The sequence below is a fragment of the Cetorhinus maximus genome, chromosome 11 (assembly GCF_964194155.1).
Source record: "Cetorhinus maximus chromosome 11, sCetMax3.hap1.1, whole genome shotgun sequence".
NCBI classification, from domain to species: Eukaryota; Metazoa; Chordata; class Chondrichthyes; order Lamniformes; family Cetorhinidae; genus Cetorhinus; species Cetorhinus maximus.
The window spans coordinates 37,690,128-37,705,665 of NC_135889.1; the positions used below are offsets into that span (position 1 = coordinate 37,690,128).

At 41.5% G+C, this 15,538-nt stretch overlaps 1 protein-coding gene across 2 annotated transcripts in view; it reads right to left on the bottom strand.

The window, feature by feature from the left end:
- The window catches only part of LOC144686515 (inactive phospholipase C-like protein 1), a 453,264-nt gene that overhangs the window by 87,661 nt on the left and 350,065 nt on the right, over positions 1–15,538 (bottom strand). For both annotated transcript variants that reach the window (XM_078551817.1, XM_078551816.1), the window contains 2 exons: positions 3,732–6,200; positions 1,422–1,625 (listed from right to left, as the gene is read on the bottom strand). In XM_078551817.1, the coding sequence (XP_078407943.1) occupies positions 1,422–1,625; positions 3,732–6,200 (2,673 nt within the window). The remainder of the gene's footprint in view (positions 1–1,421; positions 1,626–3,731; positions 6,201–15,538) is intronic.

A 15,538-nucleotide genomic window follows, 5' to 3' on the forward strand; every position in this document is an offset into this window, starting at 1 on the left:
GCTGCCCTGAAATTCAAATTCATAATCCGGTAGTTATATCCACCAGACTGCCCACCTATTGCATTTTAACTTTCTACTAATTTCAGCAGGAAGTTTCAATGGGGATAGGGACAGAGGGAGGGAAGAAGGAAGGACCTTTGAATTGCAGTCACTGTTTACAGGAAACGCAGCAATCATTTTGCACAAAAGAAAACTCTTTCAAGCAGCAATGTGATAATGACCAGATAAATCTGTTTTATTGATGTTAATTGAGGGATAAATATTGACCAGGTCACTGGGGATAACTCCTCTACTCTTCTTTGAAATGGTGCCATGGAAGCTTTTATGTCTACCTGAGAGGCCATACGAGGTCTTAGGTTAATCTCTTATTTGAAAGACAGCATCTCTGACAGTGCAGCATTCACTCAGTACTGCACTGGAGTGCCAGCCTTGACTTTTGTGCTGAAGTTCTGGAGAGGAACTTGAACCTACAACCTTCTGACTCAGAGGCAAGAATGATACCAACCGGGCGCAGCTGACAATATTTACAGTTACAATGAGAACAAAAAAAACAATAGTATCCTAGCAAACATACCACTGTTTTCACACACATTAAAAGTAGAACTGTTTTCTTTACTAGTTTTACCGTCCTCCATCTTCCCCCTCTAACTCCATCCTTTCCCAGGTCTCTCACTGCAAATGACCCAAATAAAACCGAGAAATCTTATTTTCCACAAAAGATTTTTTCCCCAAATGTTAGGTATGTTGCACCATAACTGATCAACAGAGTGCACATTGAAGCAAGACAAGAGCTTAGATCCCTCTTTCCATTCATTTTCCATCTCTTCTCATCACCATGAAGGTATCTTGGACTTAATACAAACTATTGGTTAAAGCGAAGCAAAGTAGTTTGACTTGCAGGAAGAAATGCAGCTCATTCCTCAATCAAGGAACAATTTTAAGTTGAAGGAACAGAACATGATATAATTGAGGAGTGAAAGCAGGAATTTACTAGGTTATAGGAATGTCCTGAGCGAATAACAAAGATGACAACACAGTAGCTGGTAGAATGCTTCAGGATTAAAAAGTTGAAAGTCTTAACTATTATGACAGCAACTATCATTAAAAATTACTTTGAATGAAAGCACTGCAGAATAAATGTGACACTGTTTCTGAATAGATGATGAACAAAATGACAAAAATGTTCCATCTGCTCCTGGAATGCGTAATAACTCTTTTATTTTGAATTGTTCAATTGTTCTTGATTACCACAGATTAAGATGAATGTTGATCTCATAAAATCTAGCTGTTTGAGAAATAATTTCACCGTTTTCACTTGTGTTAACATGTACATTAACAAGTTGAAAGTATCTAAAGGCAGGAACCAGTGGTTAATATTGTTGAATATATAATATTGTTTGCATATTTAAAAACATCCCTACCAGGTCATATGATGATAGAACCTTCTTTTGTACATCAGATACCGTCCCAAAGGGTTCCAAATATGGGTACTTGTCCTTCATGTTGAGCGTTACTGCAGAAGTGCTGTCATTGTTCTGTAATCTTGAGGACAGGGTCAGTATACACTGAGTCAGATTGGCAGTGGGAGCTAAGCCACATATTTCCTTAAAGGATCCTATGGCATTCTGTACAGGACAAATGACCAAATGAGCAGTCAAGACTTGTTGTATCATTTTATGGATTAATACACATTTTCTTAAAACTCTAAACTGTGTTGGCCAGGAAAATAAGAAATAAAAATGCTTAAAATAATTGTTATGCAAAACTGCAATTGCAAAGAAGAAAAGTTGACCTTTTTCCTAAAAACTGTTTATTTGTATTTATGCAATAAATACAATGACCAAGTGGTTATATTTCTGACTTTCCTATTGCACTTGGGTCCATACAATGTACACCAATGGTAAATTACTCCTAACAGCATTAATTTTAGTGAGATCATATGAAAAAGGTCCTCGTCATTTATCACTTCAGCAATCAGGTCTCTCAGAAGTCACTGAAAAAAATAATTTGCAGAGAAATTCAGTTACCCCATTTAGACTTAAATGAACTCATTACAGCTCTGGTTATCTAAGCCTAGACGATGAAAAGCAATATAAGTGCAATCCAAAAGTTGCCAAATGCAGCAATTCACTAATTGTGTAACTATACATGTAATATAAATAATTTAAAATCAGTTAAATCTATAAGCACCAAATATGTAGATCAATGTCATTACCCTGTGTGGAAATGCTGTAATTACTTATAAATAACTGTACAATATCTTTATTACACATTAATCGTGTTTAATTGTAGGGAGATGGCAGATATTAACTGGGAATTCACTTGTGTCACTATAACTGGACACTGATGTTCTCTGTGGTTGGTGCCTATATTCCATAACTATGTAAATAAATGCTTATAAACATGTGTAAAGATTGGTTTCAGTTATATCCTTCACCAACTGGTTTTCTGGACTATAACACCATTTACTATGTAAAAAAAACTGTATTAAAACAAGCTTTTTCAATTTAAATTCAGATGCATTAGCTTGTTTTTTTGTCCTCACATTTCCATGAACAGACATTTAAACCACGTTACATTAAATTAAAATTCAGCCATTTCATCAACAACGATAACATGTATTTATATTATGTATTTAATGTAATAAAATGTCCCAAAGCACTTCACAGGAAGGTTATCAAGTAAAAATTGACACCGAGCCATATAAGGAGACATTAGGTCAGATGATCAAAAGCTTGGTCAAAGAGGTAGGTTTTAAGGAGTGTCTTAAAGTAGGAAAGAGAGGCAGAGAGGTTTAGGGAAGGAATTCCAGAGCTTAGGGCCTTGGCAGCTGAAAGAACAGCCACCAATATTTAAGTGGTTCAAATCAGAGATACTCAAGAGGCCAGAATTATATGAGCGCAGATATCTCAGATGATTGCGGGGCTGGAGGAGATTACAGAGATATGGAGGAATTTTTTGGACCCGTTGTAGCGGGGGTGGAACCGTAAAATCGGCTGGCGTAAAATTCCATCCATAGGGAGGGAAACTGCAATGAGAGATCTAAAAATAAGGATGAGAATTTTAAAATAAAGGTGTTGCTTAACCAGGAGCCAGTGTAGATTAGCAAGTAAAGAGATGATGGAGGAATAGGACTGGATGCAAGTTAGAACACAGGCAAGAGAGTTTTGAATGACCTCAAGTGTACAGAGAGTAGAATGTACAGGGCTAGTTAGGAGTGCCAATGACATAGTCAGATCTAGGGGTGGATGAGGGTTTCAGCAGCATATGAGCTGAGGCAGAGTTGGAGTGGGATGATGTTACGGAGTTTGAACGAGATGGTCCTGATGAGTGCAAGATGAAAAGCTTCGACAAAATGTCTTTTTTCAGCACTACTCAAGAGACACAACATGTCGGAATTGGAGGAGTGCAGAGATTTCAGAGAACTGTAGGGCTGCAGAAGGTTATACAGATAGGTCGAGGCCATGGAGGGTTGCCACAAGATCCCTATTTGCACAGGCTAACATGGCACCTAGCTCGCTCGTGTCAAGAAGCTCACAAAAATGGCAGAGACCTGGATATTAGTAGAAACAGGGCAGTGGGTGCTTTGGTGCTATTTTTGTGCCTCTACAAGCTGTGTACTCGCTTTCAGCACAGTTTAAGAAGTATTACATAGGCCAGTTGCTTAGTGCAACTTGATCTAGTAACAATTCTAAAGATTACAAAACATTTTATCTCCAACAATTCATTACCTGCACATTTTCTCGGATATCTGCAGCTTCACGCAATGGTTGGCCTGCAATTTTGAAGGTATCGTCAACAACCTTGATTCCAGTACTCCTTAACATGGTGTATTTTATTGTGTTCTTCCCTTTTCTGACCGAATATCCACGCTTGTGAGCCTTTCCCCCACCTCTTCGGTCAGTTGTTGCAATGTGAACAAAAAGCGTAGCAAGTTCAATTTCTTCCCCAGTGAATGAATGCAAAGGAATATGTCGATAACCAGACTGCAAACACTCATATGGGATAGTGTACTGGCCAATAAATTCATCCCCAATGTAATCGTCATCTAAAGCAACAAATCGAACCGTTACAAGCTCAGGCAGGTTGATTTCAAATTCAAAACTTTCTTCAAAAATAGGATTCTCTCCATTTAGATGAACAGTCCTGGTCCTCATTTCAGCACAATCTGCAGGAATCCCACGAATTTCCACATACACATATGGATCTATGACATCCCCTTTTGTACCAGAACCTTTAGGCTTTGGAAACATCTGACCACTGATGATTTTTATATGTAAAACCTGAGGTAAGGCTCCTGGAACTATTCCCTTAGTATAAGCATTGAAATAGGACACCTCATCACGCATAATCGCAGGCCTAAGCACATAGCCACAACACCCATTCTGTCGAAACCAACCAATGTTAAGATCCAACATTGGACCAGGAGTCTGATAGTTTATGGTTACAATTTGGCAGCCACAATTCCAGAATTCTTGTGGATTCAAATTGCTTGACTCAAAACCCAAGTGGCCAGAATATACTCGTGACAGAAATCTCTTATTGTAGTTCACAAAGTCTTCTGGATACTCATTTGCCAATGTGCGTGCCTCAGGTTCACTAAAATTATATATTTCCCAGTATTTCTGCTTCTTCATTGAATCATGAAAATTGTTGAACTGCGCAGGCTGACATAGAGTGACCAAATCAGAGAGTTCCCGACACAGATGAATAGTCCGCTTAGTAACAAAAAATGTATCTGTTAACCTTCGGGAAACCTCTGCTTCTTCATCTTCATCTGTCACATCACCTTCTGATAAATTCATGTTTTGTGGCAATTTTTTTCCCTTCAAGATAATTTTTCTCTTTAGTTTCTCTGGCGATGGGAGATAGCTTGCTGTTGAATTTGGTGGTTCTGTAAACATTTTGTTTCCAAAGATCATTTTCATTTTCTGAGCCATGACTTTTTGTTGTCCTACTGAGCAATGATTTCGCAAACAAATAATCAAAGGGTACTCTGAAGCTACAAAGGCATACTGATTAATCACTTTAATGACATTATGGAAGCTGACTGGTGAGGTGACATTGTTGCGTTTACTAACAACTGGTTCGTTTGGACCATCATACACATCAAGCTCAATACTCCTGCAGCCCAACTTTAAGGCCTTAATATATCCATGCAGTTCAGAAGGGCTTCTAGCGATATTTTCTGTCAGATAGGTGTTGTGAGATGCATTGATATAATAATGGGATAGAGGCTGAGTCATATCCTGACAGACTTTATTGTGCTCTGGATCAAATATATTGCACTCTGATGATATCAGATACTGAGTAAAACCATCAATGCCAAGATTACCGTTCATCTGACCTTGCTGCGAAGGTTCATACCTCCGTATAAGATCAAGGCACATTTCTTCTGTTGCATTTATGATTCCTTGTTCTGTTTCTAAAAAAATCATCAAGTCTTTGGCATCTAGATATTCTTTATTCCCAGAAATTTGCACAAGCAAGAAATACACCTCAGGTCTAGTGCAAAGATCACAGTAAACATCAGTAAACTCCTCCTTTGTTACCCTGGTGGTTAGCTTTCCTGTATGATTCTGTATCTCTCTAAACTTAACTCTGATTTTTGATTCTTTCAAACCTTGATTGAATTGCATAATCAGCTTCACAGCTTGGTCTTCCAACATAATTCCATTACCATCTATGTCAGCTTGTTTAAACACAGAATAGAGCCACTTGTTCCTCAGTGTATTTTGGTTGCCTTCTATCAAATCCAGAGCTTGCTTACTATGTGAAGTAACATAACGGAGGCCTGTGATCCAGATGTTGGCTATGTCTGCAGAAGTGGCTACCAGGTCCAAAGACTCATAGTTTTCCCCATATATTAATGAGAAGGAACAGTCTTCACAAATCTGATCCACAACTGCACAGCTTCTGAAAGTTTCTGTATTTTTTCCAACCCGGACCTCTTTAAGAGAAGAAACATCAATTTTAGCCTTTTCAGGATCCTTCTTCGAAGGTTCCCAATGCAAAGCCTGAAGGTCAAGGTCTAAAGTAAAAAAGCGACTATAGATGCGAGTATTCGACCGGATTTTCTTCAGTTCACAGCCAGCCTGCATGAAGCTAATACAGTCAATGGCACTGTTAATTTTCCTTTCAGAAGGTGTGCTACTGAATGATACAGTTTTCTTACGCTCATGCTTCTGTCTTGTAGAATCCTGTGGGACAAACGCAAAACATATGGTGTAAGAAAATCATTAGCAAATTTCAATATTATTGAGTTACAATCTATTACTTTCTCTATCCATTCCATTAATTTTTTTTCTTGGAGCTTACCTACAACTTTCTTTGTACTTAGTAAAAGTTGATAATGATAAATTAAACCAACATTGGTCCCTTTGATTTGAATGGCATTAAGCTGGGCTCAGTTGAAGAAGCATTGCATAGAATATGGAACTGACACCTATCATAGAATAATTGCAACAAAGGAGTGCATTCAGCCACTTATGTCTGTGTCAGCTCTGCATGAGCGATTTAGCTCGTCCGCGTACCCAGCCCTTTCTCTGCAGCCTCGCAATTTCTTTCCTCTCAGGTGCTTATCCAATATCCTTTTGAAAATCATGATTGAAACTGCCTGCACCACCCTTTTAGGCAATTCATTCCAGCTTGCAACCACTTGGTGTGTAAAAAAGCTTTTCTTTGTATTGTCTTTGGTTCTTTTGACAATCACTTTAAACCTGTGTCTTCTGATTCTCAACCTTTCTGATTATGTGAACGGTTTCTCTCTATCTGAACACCTCATGATTTTGAAAGCCCCTATTAAATCTTTTCTTAACCTTCTCTTCTCTAATGAGAACACCCCCAGCTGCTCCAATCTATCCACATTACTGAAGTCCTTGGAACCATTCTCATAAATCTTTTCTGCAACTTCTCTAAAGTCTTCATATCCTTCCTAAAGTGGTACCCAGAAATGCACACAATACACCAATTAAGGATGAACTAGTGTTTTATAAAGGTAATTCATCTATTCCTTGCTTTTGCATTCTGTACCTCAATTCATAAAGCTCAGGAACCCCTATGCCTTTTTAACTTTCTCAATTTGTTCTATCACTTTCAATGATTTATGCATGTATACAGTACCCCAGGTCTCTCTGTTCTTGTACCTACTATAGGGTTGTACCCTTCAGTTAATATTGCCTCTCCTCATTTTGCCACATAAATTTCATGGCCAAGATTTTTAGGATGGCAAGGTTTAGGATGGTCGGCAGCCCTTGAGTCCCAGCAGCACCAGAAGCTGCAGTGGACAGGACTGGGACTATGAGCAGTCTCCAAAATCAAAGTCCTGTGAGTCCAGGACCAGCTAAGTATGGAGGTCTCAGGGAAAGGACGGGAGCTGAAGTTAAATGAAGTAAAAAAACATACAGATGCTGCCACTTTCACCAGTGGGATCTGCTGCTCCATGCAGCCTGGTCCCCGGAGGCAGGTCTTTTCTTCTGCCCCTGTGCCGCCTCATCATACCTGCTGTAAAGCACTCCCAAATCTTTTCCCATCCAACACCAAAAAAATGCAGCAGGCAATGAAAAATTGCATACGTGACTCTTTAATAAGTTCGAAAATAAAAGCTAAATACTGCGGTAGCTGAAATAAAAACAAGAAATGCTGAAAAAACTCAGCAGGTCTGGCAGCCTCTGTAGAGATAGAAACAGAGTTAACGTTTTGAGTCCGTTTGATTCTTCTTCAGAGCTGCAGCCTTCAGACTCATCTCCACAGATGATGCCAGACATGCTGAGTTTTTCCAGCATTTCCTGTTTTTATTATCTTTAATAAGCTCAATAGCTTGTTACTTGGTAATTTCAAAATGGCAGTCAGGCTTCCAATTTCGGCACCCGCTCACCTTCTGTAATGTCCAAGACTGGCATGGTGACATTATATTGCTGACCCAACATCATGATGTCGCATTTTATCTTCATGGAGGAGGGTAGCCCACCTGATTTATAGCTGTAAAATCCAGCCCCATATCCCCATGTGGCTATCTGCTCCTGCAGCTCACCAAACCTATTCATCACGCTTTGTGCGTTTACATGTATGCACTGTAAATCTTATTGTATTTCCACCTCTGAACATGCCTCTGGTGCGAGGGGCATTAAACACTTCTCAACATTTCAGGCTGATTATTTTTTTCCTTTATTCTTTTATGGTTATGGGCATTACTGGCAAAGCCAGCATTTGTTGCCCACCCCTAATTTCCTTTGAACTGAACATTTCAGAGGACAGTTAGACAGTTAAGAGTCAACAACATTGCTGTGGAGTCACATGTGGGCCAGACCAGGTAAGGACAGCAGATTTCTTTCCCTAAAGGACCTTAGCGAACCAGAGGGGTTTTTGCAACAATTGATGATAGTTGCATGGTCACCATTATAGAGACAAGCTTTATATTCCAAATTTATTAATTGAATTTAAATTCTACCAGCTGCCATGGCGGGGTTTGAAGCCACAGCCGCAGAGCAATAGCCTGGGCCTCTGGATTACTCGTTCAGTCACCAGGTCATCATCTCCATCTCCCATCAGAACTGGGAAAAGTTAGAAATGTAATAGGTTTTGAGCAAGTGAAAGGAGGGAGGGTGAAAGAAGGAAAAAAGGCAAGGTCTGTAATCTAGTGGAAGGCAGAAAAGATTAAATGACAAGAGGTTTCATTGTGCACGGTCAAAGGGAGTGATTATGGAACAAGTGAATTAACAAAAAATGTGTCCATATTTTGTGAATGGCAGAATAACTGCAGGATAGAAGTTATTATCTAAAATTGTTGAACACAATGGTGAGTCCAAAAGGCGACAGATGCCGAGTCGAAAGATGAAGTGCTGTTCCTCGAGCTTGTGTTGGGCTTTACTGGGACAGAGTCACAGGCCAAGAAAAGAAAGGTCAGAGTGGGAGCAAGGTGGAAAATGAACATGACAGGTGGCTGGGAGCTCAGAATCATGCTTGTGGACTGAACAGAGAGGAGACCGCGTTGTGAGCAGCAAATACAGTATACTAAATTGAAAGGTGTATAAGTGAATTGCTGCTTCACTTTCGCTGAGCCATCAACAGCAACAGGATTGTATTCAACAGCAATCTGTAACCTCAGGGCCCGGTATATCCCCCACTCTACCATTATATCAAGACAGAGTATCAACCCTGGTTCAATGAACAGTGCAGGAGGATATGCCAGGAGCAGCACCAGGCCTCCAGGAAAATGAAGCGTCAACCTGGTGAAACTACAAAACAGGACTACATGCTGTTTTAACCTCTTTGTCCTGAAGTCTCGCTGTTTTCACCTCTCTGTCCTGAGGTCTCACTGTATTAACCTCTCTGTCCCAAAGTCTCTCTGTGACAATCTCTCTGTCTCAAAGTCTCACTGTTTTAATCTCTCTCCTGAAGTCTCACTGTTTCAGCCTCTCTCTTCTGAAGTCTCACTGTGTTAACCTCTCTGACTCAAAGTCTCACTGTTTAAGCCTCTCTCTCCTGAAGTCTCACTGTTTTAGCCTCTCTCCTGAAGTCTCACTGTTTTAGTTTCTCTCCCAAAGTCTCACTATTTTAACCTCTCTGTCCTGAAATCTTGCTGTTTTAACCTCTCTACCGAAGTCTCGCTGTTTTAACCTCTCTGTCCTGAAATCTTGCTGTTTTAACCTCTCTACCGAAGTCTCGCTGTTTTAACCTCTCTCTCCTGAAGTCTCGCTTTTTTCACCTCTCTCCCAAGTCTCGCTATTTTATCTTCTCTCTCCCAAAGCCTCGCTGTTTTAACTTCTCTGTTCTGAAGTCTTGCTGTTTTAACCTCTCTCCCGAAGTCTCACTGCTTTCGCCTCTCTCCTGATGTCTCGCTGTTTTAACCGCTCCCTCCCAAAGTTTTGCCATTTTTAACCTCTCTCTCCCCTGAAGTCTCGCTTTTTTCACCTGTCTCCCAAGTCTCACTATTTTAACTTCTCTCTCCTGAAGCCTCACTGTTTTAACCTCTCTCTCCTGAAGTCTCGCTATTTTAACCTCTCTCTCCTGAAGTCTCTCTGTTTTAACCTCTCTCCTGAAGTCTCGCTATTTTAACCTCTCTCTCCTGAAGTTTTGTTACTTAACCTCTCCCCTGAAGTCTTGCTGTTTTAACCTCTCTGTTCTGAAGTCTCGCTGTTTTAACCTCTCTCTTTCGAAGTCTCACTGTCTTAACCTCTCTCTCCTGAAGTCTCGCGGTTTTAACCTCTCTGTTCCGAAGTCTCGTTGTTTTCACCTCTCTCTCCCGAAGTCCCATTGTTTTAACCTCTCTCTCCTGAAGTCTCACGGTTTTAACCTCTCTGTTCCGAAGTCTCGTTGTTTTCACCTCTCTCTCCCGCAGTCCCATTGTTTTAACCTCTCTCTCCTGAAGTCTCGCTGTTTTAACCTCCCTCTCCCGAAGTCTCACTGTTTTAACTTCTATCGGTTGAAGTCTTGCTGTTTTAACCTCTTTCTCTTGAAGTCTCACTGTTTTAACCTCACTCCCCTGAAGATTCATTATTTACGTGCTACCCCCTTGGTGACACCATCCGAAAGCATGGCGTTAGTCTTCACAAGTATGCTGACAATACCCAGCTCTACTTCACCAATACTTCTCGCGACTGCTCCAATGTCGCTAAATTATCAGGCTGCTTATGCAACATCTAGTACTACATGAGCAAAAATTTCCTCGAATTAAATATTGGGGAGACTGTAGCCATTGTTTTCAGTCCCAGTTCCAAACTCTGTTCCCTAGCTACCAACTCTATCTCTCTCCATGGCAACGGTATGAGTTTAAGCCCAACTATTTACAACCTTGGTATAATATTTGACGCTGAGATGAGCTTCTGTCCACAGAAGGTAAGAGCCCATGGGATCCAGGGCAACTTGGAAAATCGGATCCAAAATTGTCTTAGAGGGCAGGAGACAGAGGGTGATGGTCGACGGTTGTTTTTACGATTGGAAGCCTGTGACGAGTGGTGTACCATAGGGATCGGTGCTGGGACCCTTGCTGATTGTAGTGTAAATTAATGATTTGGACATGGATATAGGAGGTATGATCAGTAAGTTTGCAGATGACACGAAAATTGGTTGTGTCGTAAATAGTGACGACCATAAGAACTAGGAGCAGGAGGAAGCAATTCAGCCCCTCGAGCCTGCCCCGCCACTTAATACGATCATGGCTGATCTCATTTCGGCCTCAACTCCAATTTCCTGCCCTCTCCCTTTCAGCCGGTTACTAATTAAAAATCTGTCTATCTCCTCCTTAAATTTATTCAGCGTCCCGGCATCCACTGCATTCTGAGGTAGTGAATTTCACAGATTCACGACCCTTTGAGGAAAAATAATTCCTCCTCATCTCTGATTTAAATCTACTACCCCTTAGCCTAAAACTATGGCCTCTCGTTCTAGAATGCCCCACAAGGAGAAACATCCGCTCCACATTTACTTTGTCTTTCGCCTTTAGCATCTTATATACCTCAATTAGGTCTCCTCTCATCCTTCTAAACTCTAGCGAGTACAGGGCTAACTGCTCAATCTCTCCTCATAAGACAAGCCCCGCATCTCTGGAATCAACCTAGTGAACCTCCTCTGAATCACCTCCAATGCAACTACATTCTTCCTCAAGTAAAGGGACCAAAACTGTGCACAGTACTCCAGGTGCGGTCTCACCAATGCCTTGTACAGTTGCAACACTTCCCTATTTTTATACTCTATTCCTTTAGCAATAAATGCCAAAATTCCATTTGCCTTCCTTATTAGCTGCTGTACCTGCATACTAGCTTTCAGCGGTTCAAGCACGAGGACACCCAGATCCCTCTGCACTGAAGCATTCTGAAGCTTCTCTCCACTTAAATAATAAGTCACCTTTTTATTCTTCCAACCAGAATGGATAACCTCACACTTATCCACGTTTAACTCTATCTGCCAAATTTTGGTCCATTCACCTAACCTGTCCATATCCATTTGTAAATTTCTTATTTCTTCATTGCAACTTACATTCCCACCTATTTTGGTGTCATCTGCAAATTTAGCTATAGTACCTTCTACCCTGAATCCAAGTCATTAATATAGATTGTAAATAGTTGGAGGAAAGCCTTAGGTTACAAGATGATATAGATGGGCTGGTAAGATGGGCAGAGCAGTGGCAAATGGAATTTAATCCTGAAAAGTGTGAGGTGATGCATTTTGGGAGGACTAACATGGCAAGGGAATACAGTCTCGCTGTTTTAACCTCTCTCCCCTGAAGATTCATTGTTTACGTGCTACCCCCTTGGTGACACCATCTGAAAGCATGGCGTTAGTCTTCACATGTTTGCTGACAACACCCAGCTCTACTTTACCAATACTTCTCGCGACTGCTCCAATGTCGCTAAATTATCAGGCTGCTTATGCAACATCTAGTACTACATGAGCAAAAATTTGGAAGGAGGTACAGAGGATCAGAGGGACCTTAGTGTACATGTCCATAGATCCCTGAAGGTAACAGCACAGGTAGATAAGGTGGTTAAGAAGGCATATGGGATATTTACCTTCATTAGCCAAGGTGTAGAGTATAAGAGCAGGGAGGTTATGTTGCAGCTGTATAAAATGCTAGTTAGGCCACAGCTGGAGTACTGTGTGCAGTTCTGGTCGCCACACTATAGGAAGGATGTGATTGCACTGGAGAGGGTGCAGAGGAGATTCACCAGGATGTTACTTAGGCTGGAGCGTTTCAGCTATGAAGAGAGACTGGATAGGCTAGGGTTATTTTCCTTAGAGCAGAGAAGGCTGAAGGGGACCTGATAGAGGTATACAAAATTATGAAGGGCATAGGTAGGGTAGATAGGAAAAAAGATTTCCCCTTAGCGGAGGTGTAAATAACCAGGGGGCATAGATTTAAGGTAAGGGGCAGGAGGTTTAGAGGGGATTTGAGGAAAGATTTTTTCACCCAGAGGGTGGTGGGAATCTGGAACACACTGCCTGAAGGGGTGGTAGAGGCAGGAACCCTCACAACATTTAAGTAGTATTTAGAAGAGCACTTCAAACACCATAGCATACAGGGCTATGGGCCTAGCGCTGGAAAATGGGATTAGGATTGATGCTTGATGGCTGGCACGGACACGATGGGCCGAAGAGCCTGTTTCCGTGCTGTATAACTCTATGACTCTATGCATGTCAAACAGTGTAAACAGCATGTGACAGATAGAGCTAAGCGATCCCACAACCAACTGATCAGATCAAAGCTCTGGAGTCCTGCCACATCCAGTCATGAATAGTGGTAGACAATTAAACAACTAACTGGAGGAGGAAGCTCCACAAAATTCCAATCCTCAATGATGGTGGAGCCTAGCTCATCAATGCAAAAGATAAGGCTGAAGTATTCGCTACAGTCTTCAGCCAGAAGTGCTGAGTAGTTGATCCATCTCGGCCTCCTTATCAGGTCCCCAGCATTATAGGTGCCAGCGTTTAGCCAATTCGATTCACTCCATGTGATATCAAGGAACAGCTGAAGGCACTGGATACTGCAAAGGCTATGGGCCCTGATAACATTCTGGCAATGGAATACTAAAGACTTGTGCTCTAGAACTAGCCGCACCCCTAGCCAAGCTATTCCAGTACAGCTATAACACTGGCATCTACCCAGCAATGTGGAAAATTGCCCAGGTATGGCCTGTCCACAAAAAAGCAGGACAAGTCCAACCTAGCCAATTAATGCCATCGGACAAGGACGGGGTGTTGGGGATGGCTGAGGAGTGAACCAGGGTATCGTGGACGGAATGGTCCTTTCAAATGCTGAAAGAGAGGAAGATATGATTGATGGTGGTATTACATTGGAAATTGAGGAAATGGTTGAATATGAAGCTGATGAGTGCAAGTTGAGGACAAGGTGAACCCTATTACGGTTTTGGGAGGGAGGGGAAGTAGAAATGTGTAGAAGGGTTGGGGGCCCTGTCAGACACGATAGGGGGGAATCTTTAGTTGAGGAGCAAGAAGACATATTGAAAACACTAGTGTGGAAGGTTGCAATGTTGAACCAGATGCGACAGAGGTGGAGAAACTAGGAAAGTGGAAGTCCTTACAGGAAGTGGGGTATAAGAAAGTTAGCTGTGGGAGTTTGTTTGCTTATAGTGAAGTAAAAATATAGTAAAATAAATGGAGAGCCCAGTGACGTTCTGCCCTGGAGGATGGATGAGTTGAGGATGGCTGAAACCTTCTTGCACATTAAATTTTTTAATAAATCTGGTGGGGAGAGCAGGAAACTCGTGTTTACTTTAAAGTATAAACAATGAGCAGATTGACAGACTGATTTTGGGGTGCCCAACTGCTCAAACCATGCACCATTCAAACTTATATGTGAATAAAAGAGTTACTACATTTACTGCATAATAAACAGGCTCAATCCGCACCACAACATCTCTACAAAGTAAAACATTGCTGTGAGCCAGTTGTGTCACTTTCTGTGATTAATCAAGTTGACTATGGGTAGATAGAATTAATCTGTCCTTCCCCTGTGATGGAGGTCTCTGTGTGGCAGATGAATGAGACCTGGCTGGAGCTTACCAAATGAGAGTAGATGGAAGTGTATAAATGTGACCCCTATTATTGTAAGTCCAGCTCTTCGCTGCTGGAACTAATCAAGCCACCCACATATTCTCTCATCTTAATCCAAGAATATCAAAGCTGAATACAGGTTTCTTACACTGCCTGTAATAGTAACAGCTGACCCCTGAGGCGTGCTTAACACTAGGTTGTAAGGATCTTACAGATGATAACAAGGTATCTTATTTTCATCCTGTGGCTGTGAGTATTAATACATCCTGTCACCTCTGACTTTATTATTGTGTTTTGATGACCTTACAGCTATTCATAGTCACTTTTTATTTCCAGCAGAATCCCTTAAGATTAATCTATGCCAAATTGTTCTATAAAAATTAACCAGGAAAATGGAACCTGGTTCTCTAGTTGTTTTAAACCTTTCTGTACTCAATGTAAGTAGACCAAAACCAGGATAAAACTTGCATAACTTCCCAATATTTACAAACATTTAATACTATTGAGGTTAATTTGTTTGCAACATACAAGAAGGGTTAATTTGTTTGCAGCATACAAGAAGGAAATCTGTTAGGGCAGAATATTACATTCCCCCGCCGGTGGGTTTGTAGGCCGGCGGCGGCCATATTCCAAATTCTTCGGTTGGCTTTCCCAATTTTACAGTGGAACAGGCAAAGCATAGGCTGGCCAGCCCTTGCCCCAAATGAGGCCTTAAGTGGCGAATTATTAACCACTTGAGGGCTATTTCCCGGCCAGCTTCAATTTTCAGGCTGGTGAGAAGAATTAAGGGGTAGGGGGAAGCCCGAAAAGTGACCCTGCTCAGGCCTTGGCCTCCATCAATGGCCTCCTTTCAACATCGGGCGACTCCCAAAAGTCTGGCCCCTGCAGGTATTCCTTCCCAGCCTCCCCCCACAACTTCTCCACTAACTCCCTCCCCCCTTCTGCCCAACGCCTTCCTAGGCCTCACCTCCCCTCCCCCATAAGACCCTCACATTTATCTGGTCCTGGACTCCTAGGACTTAATCTG